An 18,290-nucleotide genomic window follows, 5' to 3' on the forward strand; every position below is an offset into this window, starting at 1 on the left:
GCCGCCTCAGTGGCGCGGAGGGCCTGCTCCCAGGGGAAGCCGAGCACACCGCATCGCGGCCGGCGACGGCGCCCCGGGGTGCGAGGGCAGCCCCAGCGCCGGCAGCGGAGCCACGTCGCCGCCTTTCCCGGCCGACCCCGCCGGCAAGAGAGGCCGCGACCACGGTCCCCAGCCCTGCCCGCAGCACACAGAACGCTCGTTACCACGTGCCTCGTTACTGGGTTTTTGGGTCTCAGCCCCGGTTTCGGGTCTGTTCCCTCGGGGCTGCTCCAGCATAGCGGCGCCGCACTCGGCAGGGGGCGGCAGCGGCGGCGCCGGCGGAGAGCCGGCTCGGGGCACCCTCGGCCGGGGGCTGCACTGGCGGGGGGGCGGAGCAGGCAAGGGGCGAAGGAGCCCCCGAAGCGCGGGGACCACTGGATGTCACCCCGCGGGGCAGCCCCGAGTACGCCGGCCCGCTCAGCACCCACCAAGAGCCCTCAATGCCACCCCAGCCCCGGCGCCCCCCGCCCGCCGGGTTATGAATGGGCGCGGCGGAAGCCCCGCCCCCCCGGACGTGACGCCCGCCAATGGGGGCGCGGGGTGCGCGGCGGGGTGAGGTCAGCGCGCGGGGCCGGGGCGGGGGCGGCGCGGGCCGGGTGCGGCGGGCGGGGGTCGCGGCCCCGGGCGGGGTGGGCGAGCGAGCGCGGGGCTCGGCGGCCGCTGCTGCCGCGGCCCGGGGGAGGCGGGGAAGGAGGGAGGGGCGAGCAAGAGAGGGAGGAGGAGAAAGAGAGGGAGGAGGAGAAGAGGAGGAGAAGAGGAGGGAGGAGGGTCCTTGCCGCCGCTGCACTGTCCTGGGGGCCATTCAGCGGGAGAGAGGCGAGGAGCGAGCGACGCCCGGGCCAGGCGTGGGGCGCCGGGCGATGCGGGGCTTCGTCAGGCTGCGGCGCGGCGGCCGCGGGCTGTGAGCCGGCGGGGCCGGGCTGGGCAGGGCCGGGCCGGGCTGGGCTGGGCTGGGCTGGCGGCGCGGGGCGGAGAGGGGTGGGCGGGAGCGTGGCGGAGCCGAGCGCCGGCAGCGGCGGGAAGGCGGGAGCGGCGCTGCCCGGTGCCCGCCCCGCGCGGGGGGCCGGCCCTGAGTGCATGCGGGGCGCCCCGCCGGGCCGCCGCCGGGCCGCCGCCCGCCGCCCCTGAGACACCGGCGGCGAGAAAGTTGCGGCGGTCGCCCACATGCGCGGCCGCGGCCGGCGGCTTGGGGAACGGCGCCGAGCGGAGGTGGGCGAAGAGAGTTTGAAGCGCTCGCCGGCGGGAAGATGGCGGAGCGGAGCTGAGAGCGGCGCCCGGCGAGCTCGGGCTGCCCCCGCCTTCCTCCGCAGCCCCCCGGACCCCCGCCGGACACATGCAGGCCAAAAAACGCTACCTGACGCTGCTCTCTGCCGGCACCTGTCTTGCCCTGCTGCTCTACCTGGGAGGTGTGCGGCTGCGGGCGGCCCGGCACCCGCCGCCCGGTAGCCGGCATGGCCCGCGCCCCGGCGGCGCCGAGCGGCCCTGGCCCCGCTTCCCCGACGCCCTGCGGCCCTTCGCTCCCGCCGAGCGCCCGGGCCCCGAGGGCGGCGGGCGCGTCTCCCCCCGTCAGCGGCGGGACGCCAGCGCCGGCCTCTACCGCGGGCGCCGCTGCCGCATGGAGTCCTGCTTCGACTTCGCCCAGTGCCGGAAAAACGGCTTCAAGGTCTACGTGTACCCGCAGCAGAAGGGGGAGAAGATCGCTGAGAGCTACCAAAACGTCCTGGCCGCTATCGAGGGCTCCCGGTTCTACACCTCGGACCCCGGGCAGGCCTGCCTTTTCGTCCTTAGCCTGGACACGCTGGACCGAGACCAGCTCTCGCCCCAGTATGTGCACAACCTCCGCTCCAAGGTGCAGAGCCTCCACCTGTGGAACAACGGCAGAAACCACCTAATTTTTAATTTATACTCCGGCACCTGGCCCGACTACACTGAGGATGTGGGGTTCGACATTGGCCAGGCTATGCTGGCCAAAGCCAGCATCAGTACTGAAAACTTCAGACCCAACTTTGACGTTTCTATCCCGCTCTTTTCTAAGGATCATCCTAGGACAGGAGGGGAGAAGGGATTTTTGAGGTTTAACACCATCCCTCCTCTCAGGAAGTACATGTTGGTATTCAAGGGGAAAAGGTACCTGACGGGGATAGGGTCAGACACCAGGAATGCCTTATATCACGTCCATAACGGAGAGGATGTTGTCCTCCTGACCACCTGCAAGCATGGCAAAGACTGGCAAAAGCACAAGGATTCGCGCTGCGATCGAGACAACGCCGAATACGAAAAGTAAGTGAGCGGTGCCCCTTCCCCGTGCTTGTATCCCCAGGGCATGCCGGCGTGCCCTCCGCTGCAGGCGGCCCGGGCCGCCGGGCAGATAGGAGCAGATGTGCGCCAGTACGCTGGCAGCGGCCAGAGGAAGGCATTCATCACTCCTTTGGGCGAGTCGGTGGCTTCTCCCGTCACCCGTGAGGCTCCCGGCTGGCTCCGTGCTGCCTTGGCCGGGAGAGCTGGCGGGGCGGCACTGAAGGGCGATGCGGTGTCCTGCAGCCGTTCCTTGCCCGGGGACTGGTGACCTGCATGCGCAGCCTGATGGCTTTCCCAACCTTGCCACCGGCGGAGGTGCTCTTGGAGGATGCGCTGGCAATTGGCACTGCTTTTTGTCCCAGTCCCTCTTAGGCCAGATGCCCTGTGCCTTTCCTGCCCTACGACAAAGTTTGTACGAGTGCTCAGCTCTCTCCAGGTCGCATGTGAGCCAGGCTCCCGAAGTGGGTTGGTTGCTGAGGGTGATGGCTGGGATGCGCTCTCCAAAAAGCACTGCCTGGCATGTGACCTGTGTCTGTGTATCACCACAGACAAGCCCGTAGCTTGCCTTGCCGTGTTTTTCCTCTCAGTTCAAACCAGCACAGTATCAATGAAGGAAGGAGTGTTGGCTGTGTTTTTGTCCAGTGTCTGAGTTTCTGGTCTTCACATGTGAGAGAATACACCAGTGATGCGAGCTCAGTGTGTGCTTTCTGTGAACGCCTGGTTGCTTACCTTTCCTCGACTTTTATTTTTATTTGTTGGTAATGTCACTGTGAAGCCAAATTTTGTCTCGCTGTACTGCTGCCCTTGTCTTCCAGTCTGCTTTTCAGGTTTGTATATATAGCTGCCGGGAAAATCGCTTCTGGGAATTACCTCCAGGATCGCGATGCTGACTAAGCCGTTTGCAGCTGATTAGTTTATTTAAATGCCGACCACCGCTATGTTTGCTGCAGAATAGGTGCCTGTATATGAAGTTTTTCACATGAGAATATTTCCTGGGTAGCATGAATTACACGCTGAATTAAAACAGACCAGCCGTACAGCACTGCGTGATGTGCAGCGGAGCTGCACCCAGAGCTGCCAACGGCTGGAGGGTTTTGTGGTGCACAGGGGAACGTGGGTGGAAAAAATACTTCTGGAGAGCATTTGGGAAGAAACTACGTTGGCATTAATACTGGTGAAAATTTCCGACTGGCTGTCTGTTTCTATACCGAAACTATCCCCGGGGGTTAGGAAGAGACCAGGAAGGTCAGCATTGCAAAGTCGAGAAGCCTGCGTGATGTGCCCGGGTGAACTCTGCTCACCTTTTGGTTACTGTAATTCTGCTGCAGAGGGGGAGGAAAGAGCACTGCAAATACTCAGTGGACTTTTAATCCCATTCATTTTCAGGAAACTGATGGGCAAATGGTGAAATAATGCACATGTGGAAGTCATACAGCATCAGTGCCGGATAATCAGTACAGATCCTAAGCTAAGCTCACGTTATTTGTCACCTGGGAGTTCCTTTGGCTTGTGATCTCCTTCAGGGAACATATGATTTGGGAAAGAAGGGAGACCTGACAATTGCAGCCTTTCAGGGTGTATTGTTTTTTTGTTTTTAGATCTGAGCAATTGGAGCTAATTTACAGATGGGGGAAAATCCTAGTTATTTGCTGTATACTACAGTGTGTGTGTGCTGTCAAATTGTCATAAAACCAAACATACCTGCCTGTGGTTTCACGTGAGTCCGATTTTTTTACAGCTATGCCATTTGGTCTAATAAAAGATAGACCTCTCCCTGTGAGTTCTGCTCCCCCTAAAGTGTCTTTGCCACTTATTGTGGTGAGATATGTATATAGCAACCCTCAGGGGGTATGATAGCATGCACCCAGCTGTACCCACTATGCTGTGCTGTTCATACAGAAAGCATACTTGCTGCTAGGACGCAGCTGATCTGGGGTGGGGGGCTTCAACATTTGTTGCAATGCTGCTGTTAAAAGACAGGAACTGAAAACTGATGCTGTCAAGAAAATAAGATTATGCCAAGAAATGAGGCAAGCTCAGTCTGTGGTCAAGCTGCTGAGGTGAAGGGGTTGGCTCTAGTGAACAGCTGCAGGTGCTGCAGCTCTTTGGCCCCGCTTCTTACCGGAGCGAGGGCACCTGGCAGAGTGTGCTGCTGCCCCTTCTCACTGGTGCCTCGGTGCTGATGCACAGCCGAGTGTGCCATCTGCTGCTCTCACAGCACTGCGTCCTGCCAGGGCCTGTGTCTTCTACTTCCTCTGTGCCTGTAGGGACCATGCCTGGTGCTCCACTCCCTTTATAAAATCGGCTAGGGTAGCATCCCCAAGGTACCATGACACAGGTGTCCAGTTGAAATGCTTCTGTGCTGATGTATAACTCAGCTGTGAAAGCTGTAGAAGGAACTCCATTTTTCACCCCACGTAAAGCAGCATCCGATCATCAGTGAGGCTGTAGTGCTTGGAAAGAAGTGTCTCTAAATACATCTGGGCCTTGAAAACTGCACATGGAGTGGCTGTTGTGAGGCATTTGGGGCTTGGATTTAACAATGCATCTTCAAGGTTTTAATTAAAAAAAAGGAAAAACATACTCTCCAGGATACGTCTATTGGCATATCCATATACGATTGGGAGTTGCATATTGTGCTTTTCTGTACTGATTTTCCTATCCTCTGCTGTGATACTTACACCACTTCATATGAAAGACAGTAGTGAAGGTGCCCTGGCCATGGAGAGCTAGTCTTGACATACTAGTGCTTGCCAGGGCTATGTATGAATGATCTGGTCTAGGTTAGAGGCCTTGCCAAGCCTGGTCTATTAGGTGACCTGATTTTAAAATGTGCTACCCTTGTGTTAGCAGGGTAGTGGTGTTATGATGTGTTGGGTGTGGGGCTGCACAAATTGCAAGTTACTTGTCATGGGGTTTCATCTAGGGTGTAACATTTGGTGTTGGGTTCACATGAGGTCCACCTGTCTGCTGGATGTGGTGTTTTCTCTCTAGGAGATTGAAAAAGCCAAGCAAGGTGACTTCCTGACCTCTGGAAAAATGTGTAGAGTGTCTTTCTTTGTTTGGGGAAAGCATGGATGGGCATGTGTATGTATTTGACTGTCTCTGGGAATTGTATTGAAAGATCCATCTGTATGTCACAGCTAATTAATTTGCATCCTAGTTATGCATCTCAGCAGATAAAGCTGAGGCAGACTAAAATGAATTACATTATCATGATTAGACTGCTAGCAAACAGGATATAAAAGAAAACAAAGAAAACCTCTGGTTTTCTTTACAGTGTCCTTGGTTGTCAGAGATGGCCTTTGTCACCCAGCCTTAGGGCAGCTGGGCTTTCTGAATTCCTCCACAATAAGATTTCAGCCCCAAGCTTTACATTTCACAAAGGGTTAAGGGAATAAAAGCTGCTGCTGCTGAAGTTTGAAGACAGCCTCTTAAATATTTAATGACTGTCTAAATATATACATATGTACAATGTATTTTAAACAAAGGCAGAATTCATATACAGGCTTAACTGGTTCCAAATAATTACTTTTTGGAAGGTAATATAAATGACTATGGATACCAAAAAAAATGGAGGAATGTGATGTTCTAATAAAGCCAGATGCAGAAAAGAGGTTTGCGCCAAAATGAGAATCTTTCTAGGAAAGTAAAATAACGTCTGTGGTATATCCCCTGACCTGCAGCAACCAAGCCCTCGGAAGATGGAGAGGGTAGTGGAGATAGTGTCAAAAAACATAAGGTCTCACCAGAAGCTCATTCAAGGAGACTTTTTCTCATCCATGCTTGATGATCTGAAGTTAATGATAATGAAGCAAAAGGGGAAAAAAAAAAAGAAAGGAGTAGAATGGAGGAGGAAAAGTGAGAAAAAATGTATTTTTGGAGAAAAGCGAGCTATGGTGGAGGACAAATAGGATAATGAGGTGTTTTTTATAGGCTAGGTTTTTTGACTGGTCAGTGCTCAAAAAGTGTCTGTGATCATGCCTGAACTGAGAAAGGGAGGTAAAACATGCAGGAGGGGGGACTAGTTCTCCCAGAGGAGGTTGGGGGCATGTGGTAGTGGAGGAGGAGCCTATGGCAGGAGCTGCTCACAGATCTGCCCGGGGCTGTGGGTGCTGGCAGAAGGGGAGAGCAGCAGCACTTTGCATGCTTACACCCGGAAGAGATCTCTGCAGGGCACACAGTAGCACTAGGCAGGATTGGATGTATACTTCTACAGGAGAATATATCCGGCTGAGCATTTTCATTGATGCCTGGTACCCGGTAGGTTTACCTATTGTGCACTCTATTGGTGGAACATGTGCCAATCACAGCTGAACCTGCCACCCTTGAAAATCGTGAGTATTGGTCACAGTCATGCAATAGGTACAGAATGGGAAGAAAAAGAAGGTTTTATTTTTGCTTCCTTCCCACTAGGAATAAAATACGCATACTGAAAAAAAGAAGTGGTAGAAGTACACGCAAGGGATGACTGCCACTCAGCAGATTGGCAGGAGAATGTGAAGTAAGGCTTAGGCTTGCCCGTCCAACATGTGATGATAATGTGAAAGCTCCATATGCACATGTATAAGCACGTTTCAAACAAAGGTGAAATTCTTGTATTTGTAATTTACTGAGCTTCCGTGTATTGTACTAAAATACAAATGTAAATGCCACACTTAATCACTCACTGGATTATTTTTTTAATTATCTAAAAGCCTTCCCAAGTCAGCTCATTTGCAGCTATTTAGGACAAGTCTGAGAAATCACCTAGTTCAGGGTGGCTGTTGTTTAGGACATCTGAGATGAGATGGGAACCAGTCAGGGCATCTTGTATATCACCAGGCTGTTTTGGGAGCTTGGATAAAACTCAAAAACTACTGAGAGTGCTTGGGCATTTTCCCAGAGTAACTTGGCTCCTACAGAGACCTGTCCCCACCAGACTACTTTTTAATATTGATTTTTTGAGAAACTGGAAATTTGCCTGGTTTACAATACATTTATCCAAAATGCAGTAAACAGGTAAATAACAAAGCTTTAATGGATGTCCGAGAATATAGGACTTGCTCTATTGTGTTCTTCCTCTTGCTCTGTTTGTATTGCAGAGTGTCCTGTGTGCCTGTTGATGCTGATTTAATGCAAGTAGAGCCCTGAGAGGTAGGAGCTTTCAGAGGCTCCCGGCTGATGCCCTGGCAGGAGCTGGGAGCAGGGGTGACAGGGGCATCCCTAAGCTCACAGGCAGCCATGCACTCCTCAGGCTGGCTGCTCGCAGCAGGCTCTTCCCTCGGTGGAGTGTGGGAGGGGGTGAATCCATTGCATGAGCGTGTTCCCGGTGCGAGCAGCGCTGGGCACGGCCGGATGTGCAGGGTCAGGCACTGGCACAGGAGCCCACACTGCCCGCGGGCCTTAAACCAGATGCCCTCCTAACCTCAAGTAATTAAGTTTTCTTGTGGGGTGAGTTATTATTATAATTGGTTGCCCCAGGCCTTTCTGTGCCTTTCTATGAAGCATCTCGTATGAGGCTGTGTGGTGACAAAGCATTACAGTAGATGGGTGATCTGGTCTGCAGCAGGTGTTTTCTGCATGCAGAATGTGTGTGAACACAGCTTTCACAGCTTGAGGGGCGCTGCTTTTATTTTTCCTGCCTAGGAAAATTGATCTAGGATAGTTTATCGATAAATACTCATAATTGAAGAGACACTTGATGACAGAACAAAATCCAAAGAAAAAAATTATCTGAGTCATCATTTTAAGTAGAATTAATCTGGAAACAAGTAGCTTCAAGGGCTTGTTGAACCCAGATCAGAACTGAGCTGAGAGTAACAGTTCCAGCTACCTATTTTGGTAAGAGAAAGTCCTTTTGTGTCTCCGGTGAGGTGGCCTCAGCAAGAAGATGCTGCAGAGCATCCCTTGGTGTTCCTGCCTTCTTACCCTCCCTGGCTGGGTATTTCACAGGGCAAAGTCTGACTTCTGCAGGACATTCTGTAGTGGCCTAAAGTAACCTTCACTGAAACTGCTCCTAAGGGAGGGAGGTGGCTGAATCTGGGATTCTGTTGCGAGTTGGGTTCAGCTGCCTGCTGCTCCCTGTTGCATTGAGGGTGTTCTCAGCTGTGGGCCTGCTTGCATTCGTGCATGTGTGAAGTAGTGCATCTTACTGGGAGAATGGGATTGAACAAGAGGAGTTCCAGCTTGAGACAAACCTGAACAGATAAGACTGCTGCTCTGACTCCTGGAGATAATCCTTTTGCCCCACATATAGTCCTGGAACAGCCCACTGGAAAGTAAACCAGCAGCTGCTTGCAGGAGAGGGAAGTAAATGAAACTGGTCTGCACGAAGCACTTATTTACTCAACAGATGTGAGTCAAGAGAATGTGCTGTAATCTGATGATTTCTGGAGTATTATCTGTGATTGTTTTCCTTTTCTCTCTGAAGGCTTTATTTCAGAAAATCCACTGAGTTTTGTGGTCTTGGGTAAACAAACTCTTTTGCTAACCAGAGAAGAATAATTGGTTGGTACATGGACAACCTGTGAATGGAGTTAAATGCTGTGTTCTGAGCTGCTAAGGTGACTGATTTCTCATGGACTTGGCTATATCTAGATGATAATGCAAGATTTATACTCTTGTCTCGTGTCATATGGATATTAGATTAGCTTGTGGGAATGTGTGAATATAACTTCAGGTTATATTTAAGGTTCTGAATCTTTCCACATTACCAGGTATTTGGGACATATACATTTCAAAACCTCATGGTTTACGCTGAGCTATAGATTTGTACCTCTTCCTGTGTTCACCTAGCTATGGTGTGCTTTTATGTGAGGCTTTGTGTTGCTCTTTTTCAATCCAAATTTCAGGCGGAAACAGGACATGTATCATCACTGTTTTGCCCTTAATTTGGGACCCTCCTCAGTCAACTGTAGGGAGCATTGCTGCTATGTAATGCTGATACAACTCACCCCCAGGTCTCTAGAGACAGGGAAGGAGGAGCTGTGGCAGGAGGTGCCTGAGATACTAAGTGTGCACAGGAGCAATTAAAGATGCTAGCCAGAGAATGGTGGGAGTCCTTTCTTCCACTTATACAACAAATTATCATTTGTAACAATTTGACAGCCACACTAGAAGAAACTATGCTGGTATTGTGGCAGGGGTGCCACAATAGCCTGGGAGGGTGTTTGAAGGCCAAGAGGTGGGAGATCAGCAAGCTGCTGTGCTGCAGGAGAAACTAGTTTAAGAAATTAATTCCAAATGAGAATGAAAGAGAAGATATTCATTTCACATAAGAAGGGGGAAGTAGTGTTGTAAGAAATACAGGCTCTATCTCAGCAAAATGTGTCTTAACTGCTTTTCTGGGAAAAAACTGCTATGAGTGCTGCTAGGCTGATGGCTTTCCAAGTGCAATCTGACTTCCTAAAATGTTATAATTTCTTAGAATAAGAAAACAGAACTGTAAGCCAGTCAGGAGGGTTAGGCCTTCTCAATAATAGGAGAAAGAAGAGGCCATTTTCATTAAACATCTTTTCTGTTTCTGTGTTTCTGCACTTGTCTCTCCCACCAACTCTTGCTGAGATTTAGCTTCAGTTTTTGGGTGGTTCAGTGCTGTCTCTTTGGCCAGGATGCTAAATGGGTGTTCCCTGAGAGGTGGTAGGGGTGGGATGATTGTGTTGGGTAAATCAGGCTCCCATTTCATACTCCCGCGAGACAGACTTCTCAGCCCTCCTGCAGTCCCTGGGAGAAGTGAGGTGCTGGCAGGGCTGTTACAGGAGCTCCTGCCTTCTCTTGCTTGCATGTCTCAGGACTGCAGACTGACAGTCAGGATTGCCACTGGCAACCATGCTTATGTTTCCATATGCTTTTAAAATGGAAAGGAGTCTTTGCTGTTCCTAAGCATTTTGGAGGTTTACTTTAGTGCTTCATAATGTTTAGAGCCTGTGTAAAAGTGAAATACTACTCAGTTATGTTTTCTGTATCCCCTTCTCAGGAAGCATCAGTGAGCATAGGTCTAAAATTATTTTCCAATAAAAGGTGACAGTTGTCAGAAGCAGTATAAAGCAGCTCTCCTCTGTGTGTCTTATGAGGGCAAATAGCCTTTAAAGCTTTTTTGGGGGTTTTACTTGTCCTGGGTGAGGACATGTTTGGTATATAAACCTTTTTAACCCTCCTTGCTTCACTCAGTTGCTACCGGAGACCACTGCTTTTCCAGGCACTGAAGTGCTGTCGTTCCTGATCACTCCTCCAAGGACTCCTGCAGTGCAGTTAGCAAATTCAGTAAAGCTTCTGTAAGACTTATTTCTCCATGATGGTTTCTAGTCCAGAAATACACGAGAACAAAATAATTCCTGGGTTCCTAAGTGAATTTTCCATTTATTCACTTTTTCCCCCTCTAATATCCTCTTTGTGTTTATGAATGAAACAGAATTAGAGCTAATTTAGTTGATTGGCTGCAAAACAAAAGTATTCAATGCTAAGAATGGGAAATGAGAAGGCCTTTCTGAAATGTTACTTCTTTGCATAATTATAATAGATTATAATTATACATTTGGGTGTTTAGCAGTGGATTTGCTGTAAACACGGTCGTGGGAAATCTCTCATCGCTCACTTGTGTCGGTTCGAGTCCCAGTGCGGTCCTGTCGATGTCTGTACCAGCATCTCTAACATCATCTTCTCTTTGGGCAGGGTGATGTGCCACAGAGAATGCAATCTCCAGTTCTCTTCCCAGCTCCTCCTACAAAATTACAGCTGGTCGATATGGCAATGTCAGACTGTTGACACAAATCAATAAGATCAATCATTCTTCAGCTCCTAAACAAAATTGAGAGCGTGATGCTGACGGCCTGCGCATAGCAGTAAATTCCTAAAGGAAAATTGCATACCATAGTGTTTGCTGAGTGTATCCGTGGGGGATCCTATCCTGTTAATAATTAGTTCTCTGAGGCTGTAAAAAGGAGCATGGTATAAATAGTTTGCTAAAGCTGCAATGTGTGTTATGACCCCTGCAGCCTTCAGGCTGATGGAGGATATCACCTGACCAACAGCAGTGTGGGAGACAGGGGAGCGTGGCAGTATTTGGGTAGGAATCCTGTTTTTCTTCATTCTCTTAGAAGATCTTGACTTCTGATACTGGTTTTTGCCTGAATAATTGCAGACATTTTGTCACAATACTGGACTTCCTGGTGCAGTCAGGTAGTTCAGTGTGTTACTACCAGAAAGCCCATCAGAATCATAGTTTTTGTAGTAGTCAAGAATAAATTCAGAGGCTGCTTCTAAAAATCAGTATCTTTGTCTGAAGGGAAGGACGAATTTTTGTTACAATGTCTGAGTTTATATCTCCGAAGGCTTGTTTTGGTGTGTGTCATAGACTCAATCAGCTGCTTCAGGAAGATAAACACATGAATGTTTAATCTTACGAGTTTGCCACCAAGCATTGTGCTGGGTGCTAGCAGATTTTTCTTTTAATTAAATGTAATTTATTTAATCCTAATGGGAAACATAATTATAGGATTTATTTTTTAATACTGTGATTTCAGAATTTTTTTATAAAGGATAGTAACGCTTCCCCTTTAAGGGCGGTTTAAAAATCAGCAAACAAAAACAAAATAGCAAAAACTGAAGTACACTTTGCTAAAAGTAATAAATCTCAAACATGAGATGCAAGATGCAAAAAAAAAAAAAGGCAGCTGAAATGTTGGAGCTGCAATAAAGCTGAAAATTAATGATCAGTAGGTTGCTGCTGCAAGAGAGAGTGAATGCATTATGGATTTGAGGAGACGCCTATAGCTTATTAAATGCCAGCAAATTTTTGCATAAGCAGTAGAAAACCCTGATCAGAAATTGTAAAATGGTGTGAACTGCAGCTGGAAGATCCAGTGCCACAGAGGATGTGTGCACCCTGTGTATGGTTGAAACATAAGAAAGTGCTTCACAGGATCATGGTCTAAAGTTGCACGCTAAGCTCCTTTAGTTTCTCATCGGGGGGATTTAAATGTTTCAGTAAGGCATGACTGTAGTCGCAAGAAGGGATTTATCATACTTTACATAAGAAGGTGTGTATAACTGTTCAAAATAATTTAAAACAAATAACATCCCTTCATCGTTCCACACTCCCTTACACTTTTTTTTCTCTAAACCCAAAAGCTAAGACTACTACTTGAATTGTAATGGAATAATATATCAAGTGAGTGATCACATCAGGCATGGACACTTACCAAATCACAGCGAGATAACTGTGAATAACTCTCTAGTTTCAACAATTTGCATGGCCATTAACAATTGATGGGTTTCCCTTAGAACCGCATTATCTATGGCAGCAGGATCTATTCCTGTGCACTGCTCCTGCATACTAAGTGCCAGACAAATTCTCAAAACTGAGGATAATAAAAAATCTGATAGCAGCAAGGTGAATGAAGCAGGTAGAAATTTCAAGGCTGCATTTTTTGAAGATAGGGAAATATTTCAGGCAGTCCTGCATTTTCATAACTGTTCTTCACCCCCTTTCCCTGCCTGCTTTTTTACTACAGTTCTGCAAGTTTTAATTCAGGCTAGTGTTAGGTTTCTCTTCACTGCTTGGCATCATTTCAGGCTTGATAGTCAGTCTGGCCTGTGGATCAGTTAAAGTAAGTTTTTAAAATACTTTTTGTTACAGTTTTGTGTTGGACAGTTGTCTTCAGAAGCTTTTATGCATATTTGACAAAAGACAAAAATGGTGCTGAATTTAGCTGTCCCAGATTGTTGGGTGGCTCTTTCATCGGAGGAATTTCAAGGAGGAGCCAAAGATGTGCTTTCCTTATTAGAATCATACCATGATTTTAATAAGTGTGCGACCCATCCCTTATTTCTAGTGCTTTCATCTCTGCCTGACAGCATGTCAGTTCTTTCCAGATTCCTCTACCAAGCTGACTTTTCCAGCCCCAAATCTTTCTCTTTTTATTTCTCTTTCTCACCCTCTTCCCTCTCTCCCTTTCTTCTCATGGTGCTGTTGTTGTGGCAAGATGAAAGCAGCTGAGTGAAGCGGTGGCGGGGAAAGCTCGGGTAATCAAAGCACACAAGCGGCTGGAGCTGTGGGAAGGCAGGTGGGTGACACATCAAAGTCAGGGATATGTGTGCTTGCTGCTCTCACCTCTCCTTGTAAATTACAACACCCCCTCCCCCCCACCATAAACAGAGTTCCTGGGGTTAATTTGTGAGTTCACACGCACACTAATGTAATTGCTTTTCTATGGTCTTCCCAAAATTTACTTGCAGAGACCAGCAATAAAGTCTTAGCTTTGTTCCTTGGAATATGGCTTTTGCAGATGTGGAGTGTTAGGGGACAAGTACCTAAGTTGTTGATAGCGGGAGGTGGTTGTTCACTTTCAGCTGAGGGTAGCCCATCACCTTATTGTCCCATCTGCCTGTCAGTGTTGTTTCAGGGTTGCTGGAGGCAGGATGAGAGCTGGAAGGTCTGAGCAGCATCTGGTTGTCCCCAGCTGGGCCTTGCATGCTCAGGGACCCTGAGAACGTGTTGTCAGGGGACCCTTGGCTGGGGCAGGGAGCACCTGTCACTCTGCCACAAATGGATGGTGCTTCCTGAGCTCTGTGCCCAGTGTGAAGGCTCCAGGTCCCCTCAGCTTGGTAGAAGCCCTGAACTCCCACTCATCTCTAAACTCTGTGCATGTCTCGTGACATGGAGCTAACTATGGGCATGGCTATTTTCTCAGCTGTTGCCTTGTCTTTGCTGTGTAGCTCTGCAGTTGAGCACCCTGAGGTCTGGATCGACTCTTGCTCTGTGTTCGGACCGGGGGACCCGGTCCTTGTCTTGACTGTTTGCACTGAAGGTGTCAAAAAATCATTGCCATTCATCCACAGGGTTCTTCCTCACTGCCTGCTGATGCCCATTTCAGTTACTGCTGCTGAAAACCAAAATAAGCAGGGCACTTGTCTCTTTACTTTCTGTATCACATTAGTGAATTGCAGTGAAAACAGGTTTTCATCTTTTGTTTTATTAGGGATTTCTGATGACCTGTAATAACAACCCTTTTTAGCAAAAAGTTTTTTTACTCTTTCATTTTTAATGAAAATACTTTATGACAAAGGTCATAGTAAAATAATTCACAGTGTGTGAATTATTGTGTTGTTATTACAGTGTGTGTGTGTTGTTTAGGTCTAAAACTGGTGATTTAAGAACTTGGAGATAGTGGTGTGACCTCTGGGTGCCCTGTTGGTGTAGTTACTGGTTATAGCAATAGTTGTTACTTTAACTTTGGTCTCAGGGTAACCATGTTTCACAATAATCAATGCACTGATTACTGTAATTGCAGCTTGTGATACCGTGGTCTAGGCCAATAAAGTATGGAATTTAATGAATATTTGTAAACAAGCTTGATTAGGAAGTAGGTTGAGGATATGCACTGGTGGAGGATAATAGAAGAGACCCATCCTCAGCTTTGATAAATAGAACAGATGGAAACCTGAAAATGAGCAGCAAAGCATGGAAACCATCCTACTGCTGTTTACCTTGTGTTTATTGCTGCACCACATCTTAAAAAATCTCTCCTTAAAAAAAAATGGAAGCCGACTTCCCACTGCAATGAGATCCTGTGTACACAATTTCAGTCTCCTCTGCAGAACTTCAAAGTATTATCAGACATGATGTTGAAAACTGGATTTACAATGTAGGGCTGGTATCAGCCTTAAGTAAAGAAGTGTCTATTGTCACCCCATGATTGAATCATAATGCACTTAAAATGAAAAAGGAAACCACCATTGAAAATGGGAAATATATTTCATAGTGGTGTGCCTCTGGGGAGGTGGATGGCTGACATCTGGCAGTTACTGGAAAGTTAGCTGTGTTTTACTGTCCTTTAGGAACTGCTTCCCATTTTTGCTGGTTATTGGTTCTGGTTGTGTCCACACGTTTCAGATACGTGTCCTTCATCTCAGGTATAGAGGCCTGTCCTACACCCTCTGTCAGGCCATTTGGGAGTGTTTTGTATGAGTCTGGCAACTTAAGAGTAGAAGGGTACATCAGGTACCCTTCTTGTGGTTTTGGATGGTTGCTTTGAAGTTGCCAGAAATCCCTTTACACCTCCTTGCCTTTTCTCTTTTTCTCCGTCTTTCTTCTGTCTTTAACAAATACTTTTATTTGCAGGTTTTCCTGGCTGAGTGCATGGGTGTGTCTAACAAAAGTAGCATTAAATCCTGCTTACTTCACCTCTCCTTATTTTTTTTTTTTTCTTATTTATTTAAAGCTTTTGGTTATCTGCAAAGTTTGGCATTAATGGAAATGCATTAAAGGGAAATGCAAAAGGAGCCTTGGTCAGAGAGCTCCTGCCCTGAGCAATAGGCTGGTGAGTGGCTGTTCCTGCTGCAGGAGCTTGGAGGGGAGGGGTTCTTCCAGCATCTACAGTTCATCCATTTGCTTCCTACCTGCTGGTTTCCAACAGTATTAATTTTTATGCATTTATTGTATTTAATTAAAAGCAGAGCTGCTTTCAGCAATGCTTGTGGAGATTCCGCCTCTCCCCCAAATGCAACAAATAGGCATCTGGTATTTGTTTTGTAGAATACAATCCTCATAAAATGAAAAGTAATAAAACATAATTATCTGTAAAGGCTTGTTTTATAAGCCTAGGAATGAGCTTGTTCCTGCCTTGTTTTTCTCTAGTTGTAAGATGGTTTTAGCCCTTCTCCAGATTAACAGAGAATCAGTTCTTACAGTGTTTGAAACCCTGGTGTGTAAAGGTAGAAGGTGGTGTGAATGCATGCATGGGACAGCACTACTGGATCTCTAGAGGGGAGGATAGTCTTTCTGTTCCCTTTAAAAGTATTTCTCTTACAAGCAACAGGTTTTATTTGAAAGCTTTGGTAAAGTAAGAGGGAGGAAATCTGTGGGCTGCATGAACAGTTCAGTATTTCTGAGCTACAGGCCTTAAAGTTGGGTTTGAGCCCTTTCTGCATGCTGCTCATCCTTGGCAATGTGAAGGACAGGTGTCATGGGTCTGTGCTCATGCTTGGAAATGTATAGTCTTCCTTGATTCGGCCCTCACTGCATTACTGAACAGACTTTAACTGCTATGTATCTTCATTTCTCAGAGTCTTGGTGGCTTGATCTGCTTCCAGCCGTTGTCAGGGTTCCCAGCTCAGGATTCAGCTGTTTTGAGGAGCTAATTATGCTCATTTCACCTTAGATTTGCTGCTTGCTATTTTTTTGTAGGCAGCTATGCCATTTTGCTTGCCTTTAGCTTGCTGTAACCCTGCAAAGTCCTGCCTGCTACCACATGCTACCAGTATATTTTTCTGGGAAAAAGTGAAATCAGATCATCTAAACCAATCAGGCAGTAAGATGAGACATGCAAGCAGCTTATGGCTGTCTAAAGATGAAGTGTGAAAACCAAATCCTTTTAGAAAACTTACAGTCTGAACTTATTACTTTTTTATTTTTCTTTAAATTAGTAGTAAGCAGGAATCCACTTTTTTGTAATGAAAGCTGTGGGGCTGCAATGCACCTTCAACTTCAGCAAGCTTTGGATATGTTTGCTTCACTCCTGTTCTGTGCACAATTAATTAAAGTGATAGAAGAGAGCTTTGCTCAGCCTTTATGTGAATTGTAGCCTTCTCAAAACCAGATATGACTTAGGTATTGCTTTTTCTCTGCAAGACAAGCCTTGTAATTTTGAATCTTGATGAGTGGCTGCTTTTGTTCTGCAAGTCTCCGAAACAATGGGGTTGGGAGCATATAACAAATTGCCAAATGATAACACTTTGGAGAGCAAAATCATCTTTAAGTGCCTCATTCCATACATCTTTCATTCTGCAGAGGCTGCCTTGATGCAGCCCCAGGTGTAGAGACCCACTGCTAGGGCAAGGAGATGCTTCCCCAGCAGGTCCTGCTTTCTGGGTGGCAGCAGTGCCTGGGCACAGCCATGTGCTGAGCTGCGGCTACCCTGTATTGAAGTAATTTCCTTGAAAAACATTTTCCTTGAAATACACTTTTTATTAATCATATCTGGGGATACTGGTGTAATCTGCTCATTGCTGACTTCAGTTGTTTAACAGCATTGTTGTGGCTGCTCTGTGTCCTCAGCCAGAGCACGGCCAGCAGCAGCAGGGGAGGTGTTAGGAGGCTCGCGGCTGCCTTATGTGATGTTGCTTTCCATGGCCAGAAGGCTTTGATCTATTCAAACAGAAGCCTGAGAAGTGGGGGATGGATGCCACATTGCAGGCTGATGTGTAAATGCATTCTTTTGCACCAAAGTCTCATTTAACCTCTAAGCTAAATGTGCCATGTATGTCAGAAGCTACAGAGTCTGACTACAAGTCAAATGGTCTGAGATGTTTGTCATCCCCACACAGTATATAATTTTCCATTTACTTTTTCATGCAAGATCTGGAATTCAGTTGTTGTATTTTTTATCTATTTCTTATTGCTCCACTTAGGTGTAGAATAGGGAGATATCTCCCTAGAAAGTTTACTGGTCCTTAATTCATGAATGTCTCCAGAATGTTCTTAGATGAGTGTTGCTTTGCATTTGCAGCAATAGAATTGAATTCAAAAGTTTGGATGTCTTCTGATTCAGCCTTCTTATTTCTCAGTACTAACTGGGTTCACTTTACCAGTGCAAATGAAATGAAGCTTTTAGCTTCAGTCCTGCTATCAGTGTGGCATGGTCTCATCATTTGTTCTCTTACCCATTGTGTGCAGAGTGACTGCTATTGGCACATTTTCTTTTAAATGCAACGTAAAGTGAAATCCTGTTATTTGCACACATCCTGTGGCAGGCATCTTCAAAGTATCTAGGCAACCTTTATGTAGATGACACTTTTAACTCAAACTTATGAGTGTGGTCCTCTGAAAAGAAGCAGGATGAAAAAGGGAGGGAAGAAAGGGCTGGCTTGAGCACACTTTGGGCAGCTTGAGTCACTTATAAGACTCTTTGTAGGAAGTATGACACACACTGAAGATCTCTGCTCCCTTACACTTAAAACATCAACTTCAAACT

General features: G+C 47.2%; 1 protein-coding gene across 1 annotated transcript in view; it reads left to right on the plus strand.

Moving 5' to 3' along the window:
* Window positions 1-1,097: 1,097 nt before the first annotated feature.
* Window positions 1,098-18,290, plus strand: part of EXT1 (exostosin glycosyltransferase 1) — a 176,439-nt gene continuing 159,246 nt past the window's right edge. Inside the window, exon 1 of the mRNA XM_084224741.1 lies at window positions 1,098-2,319. Within this exon, the coding sequence (XP_084080867.1) occupies window positions 1,373-2,319 (947 nt within the window). The 5' untranslated portion in view covers window positions 1,098-1,372. The remainder of the gene's footprint in view (window positions 2,320-18,290) is intronic.

Source organism: Fringilla coelebs, assembly GCF_963513975.1.
Source record: "Fringilla coelebs genome assembly, chromosome: 1".
NCBI classification, from domain to species: domain Eukaryota; kingdom Metazoa; phylum Chordata; class Aves; order Passeriformes; family Fringillidae; genus Fringilla; species Fringilla coelebs.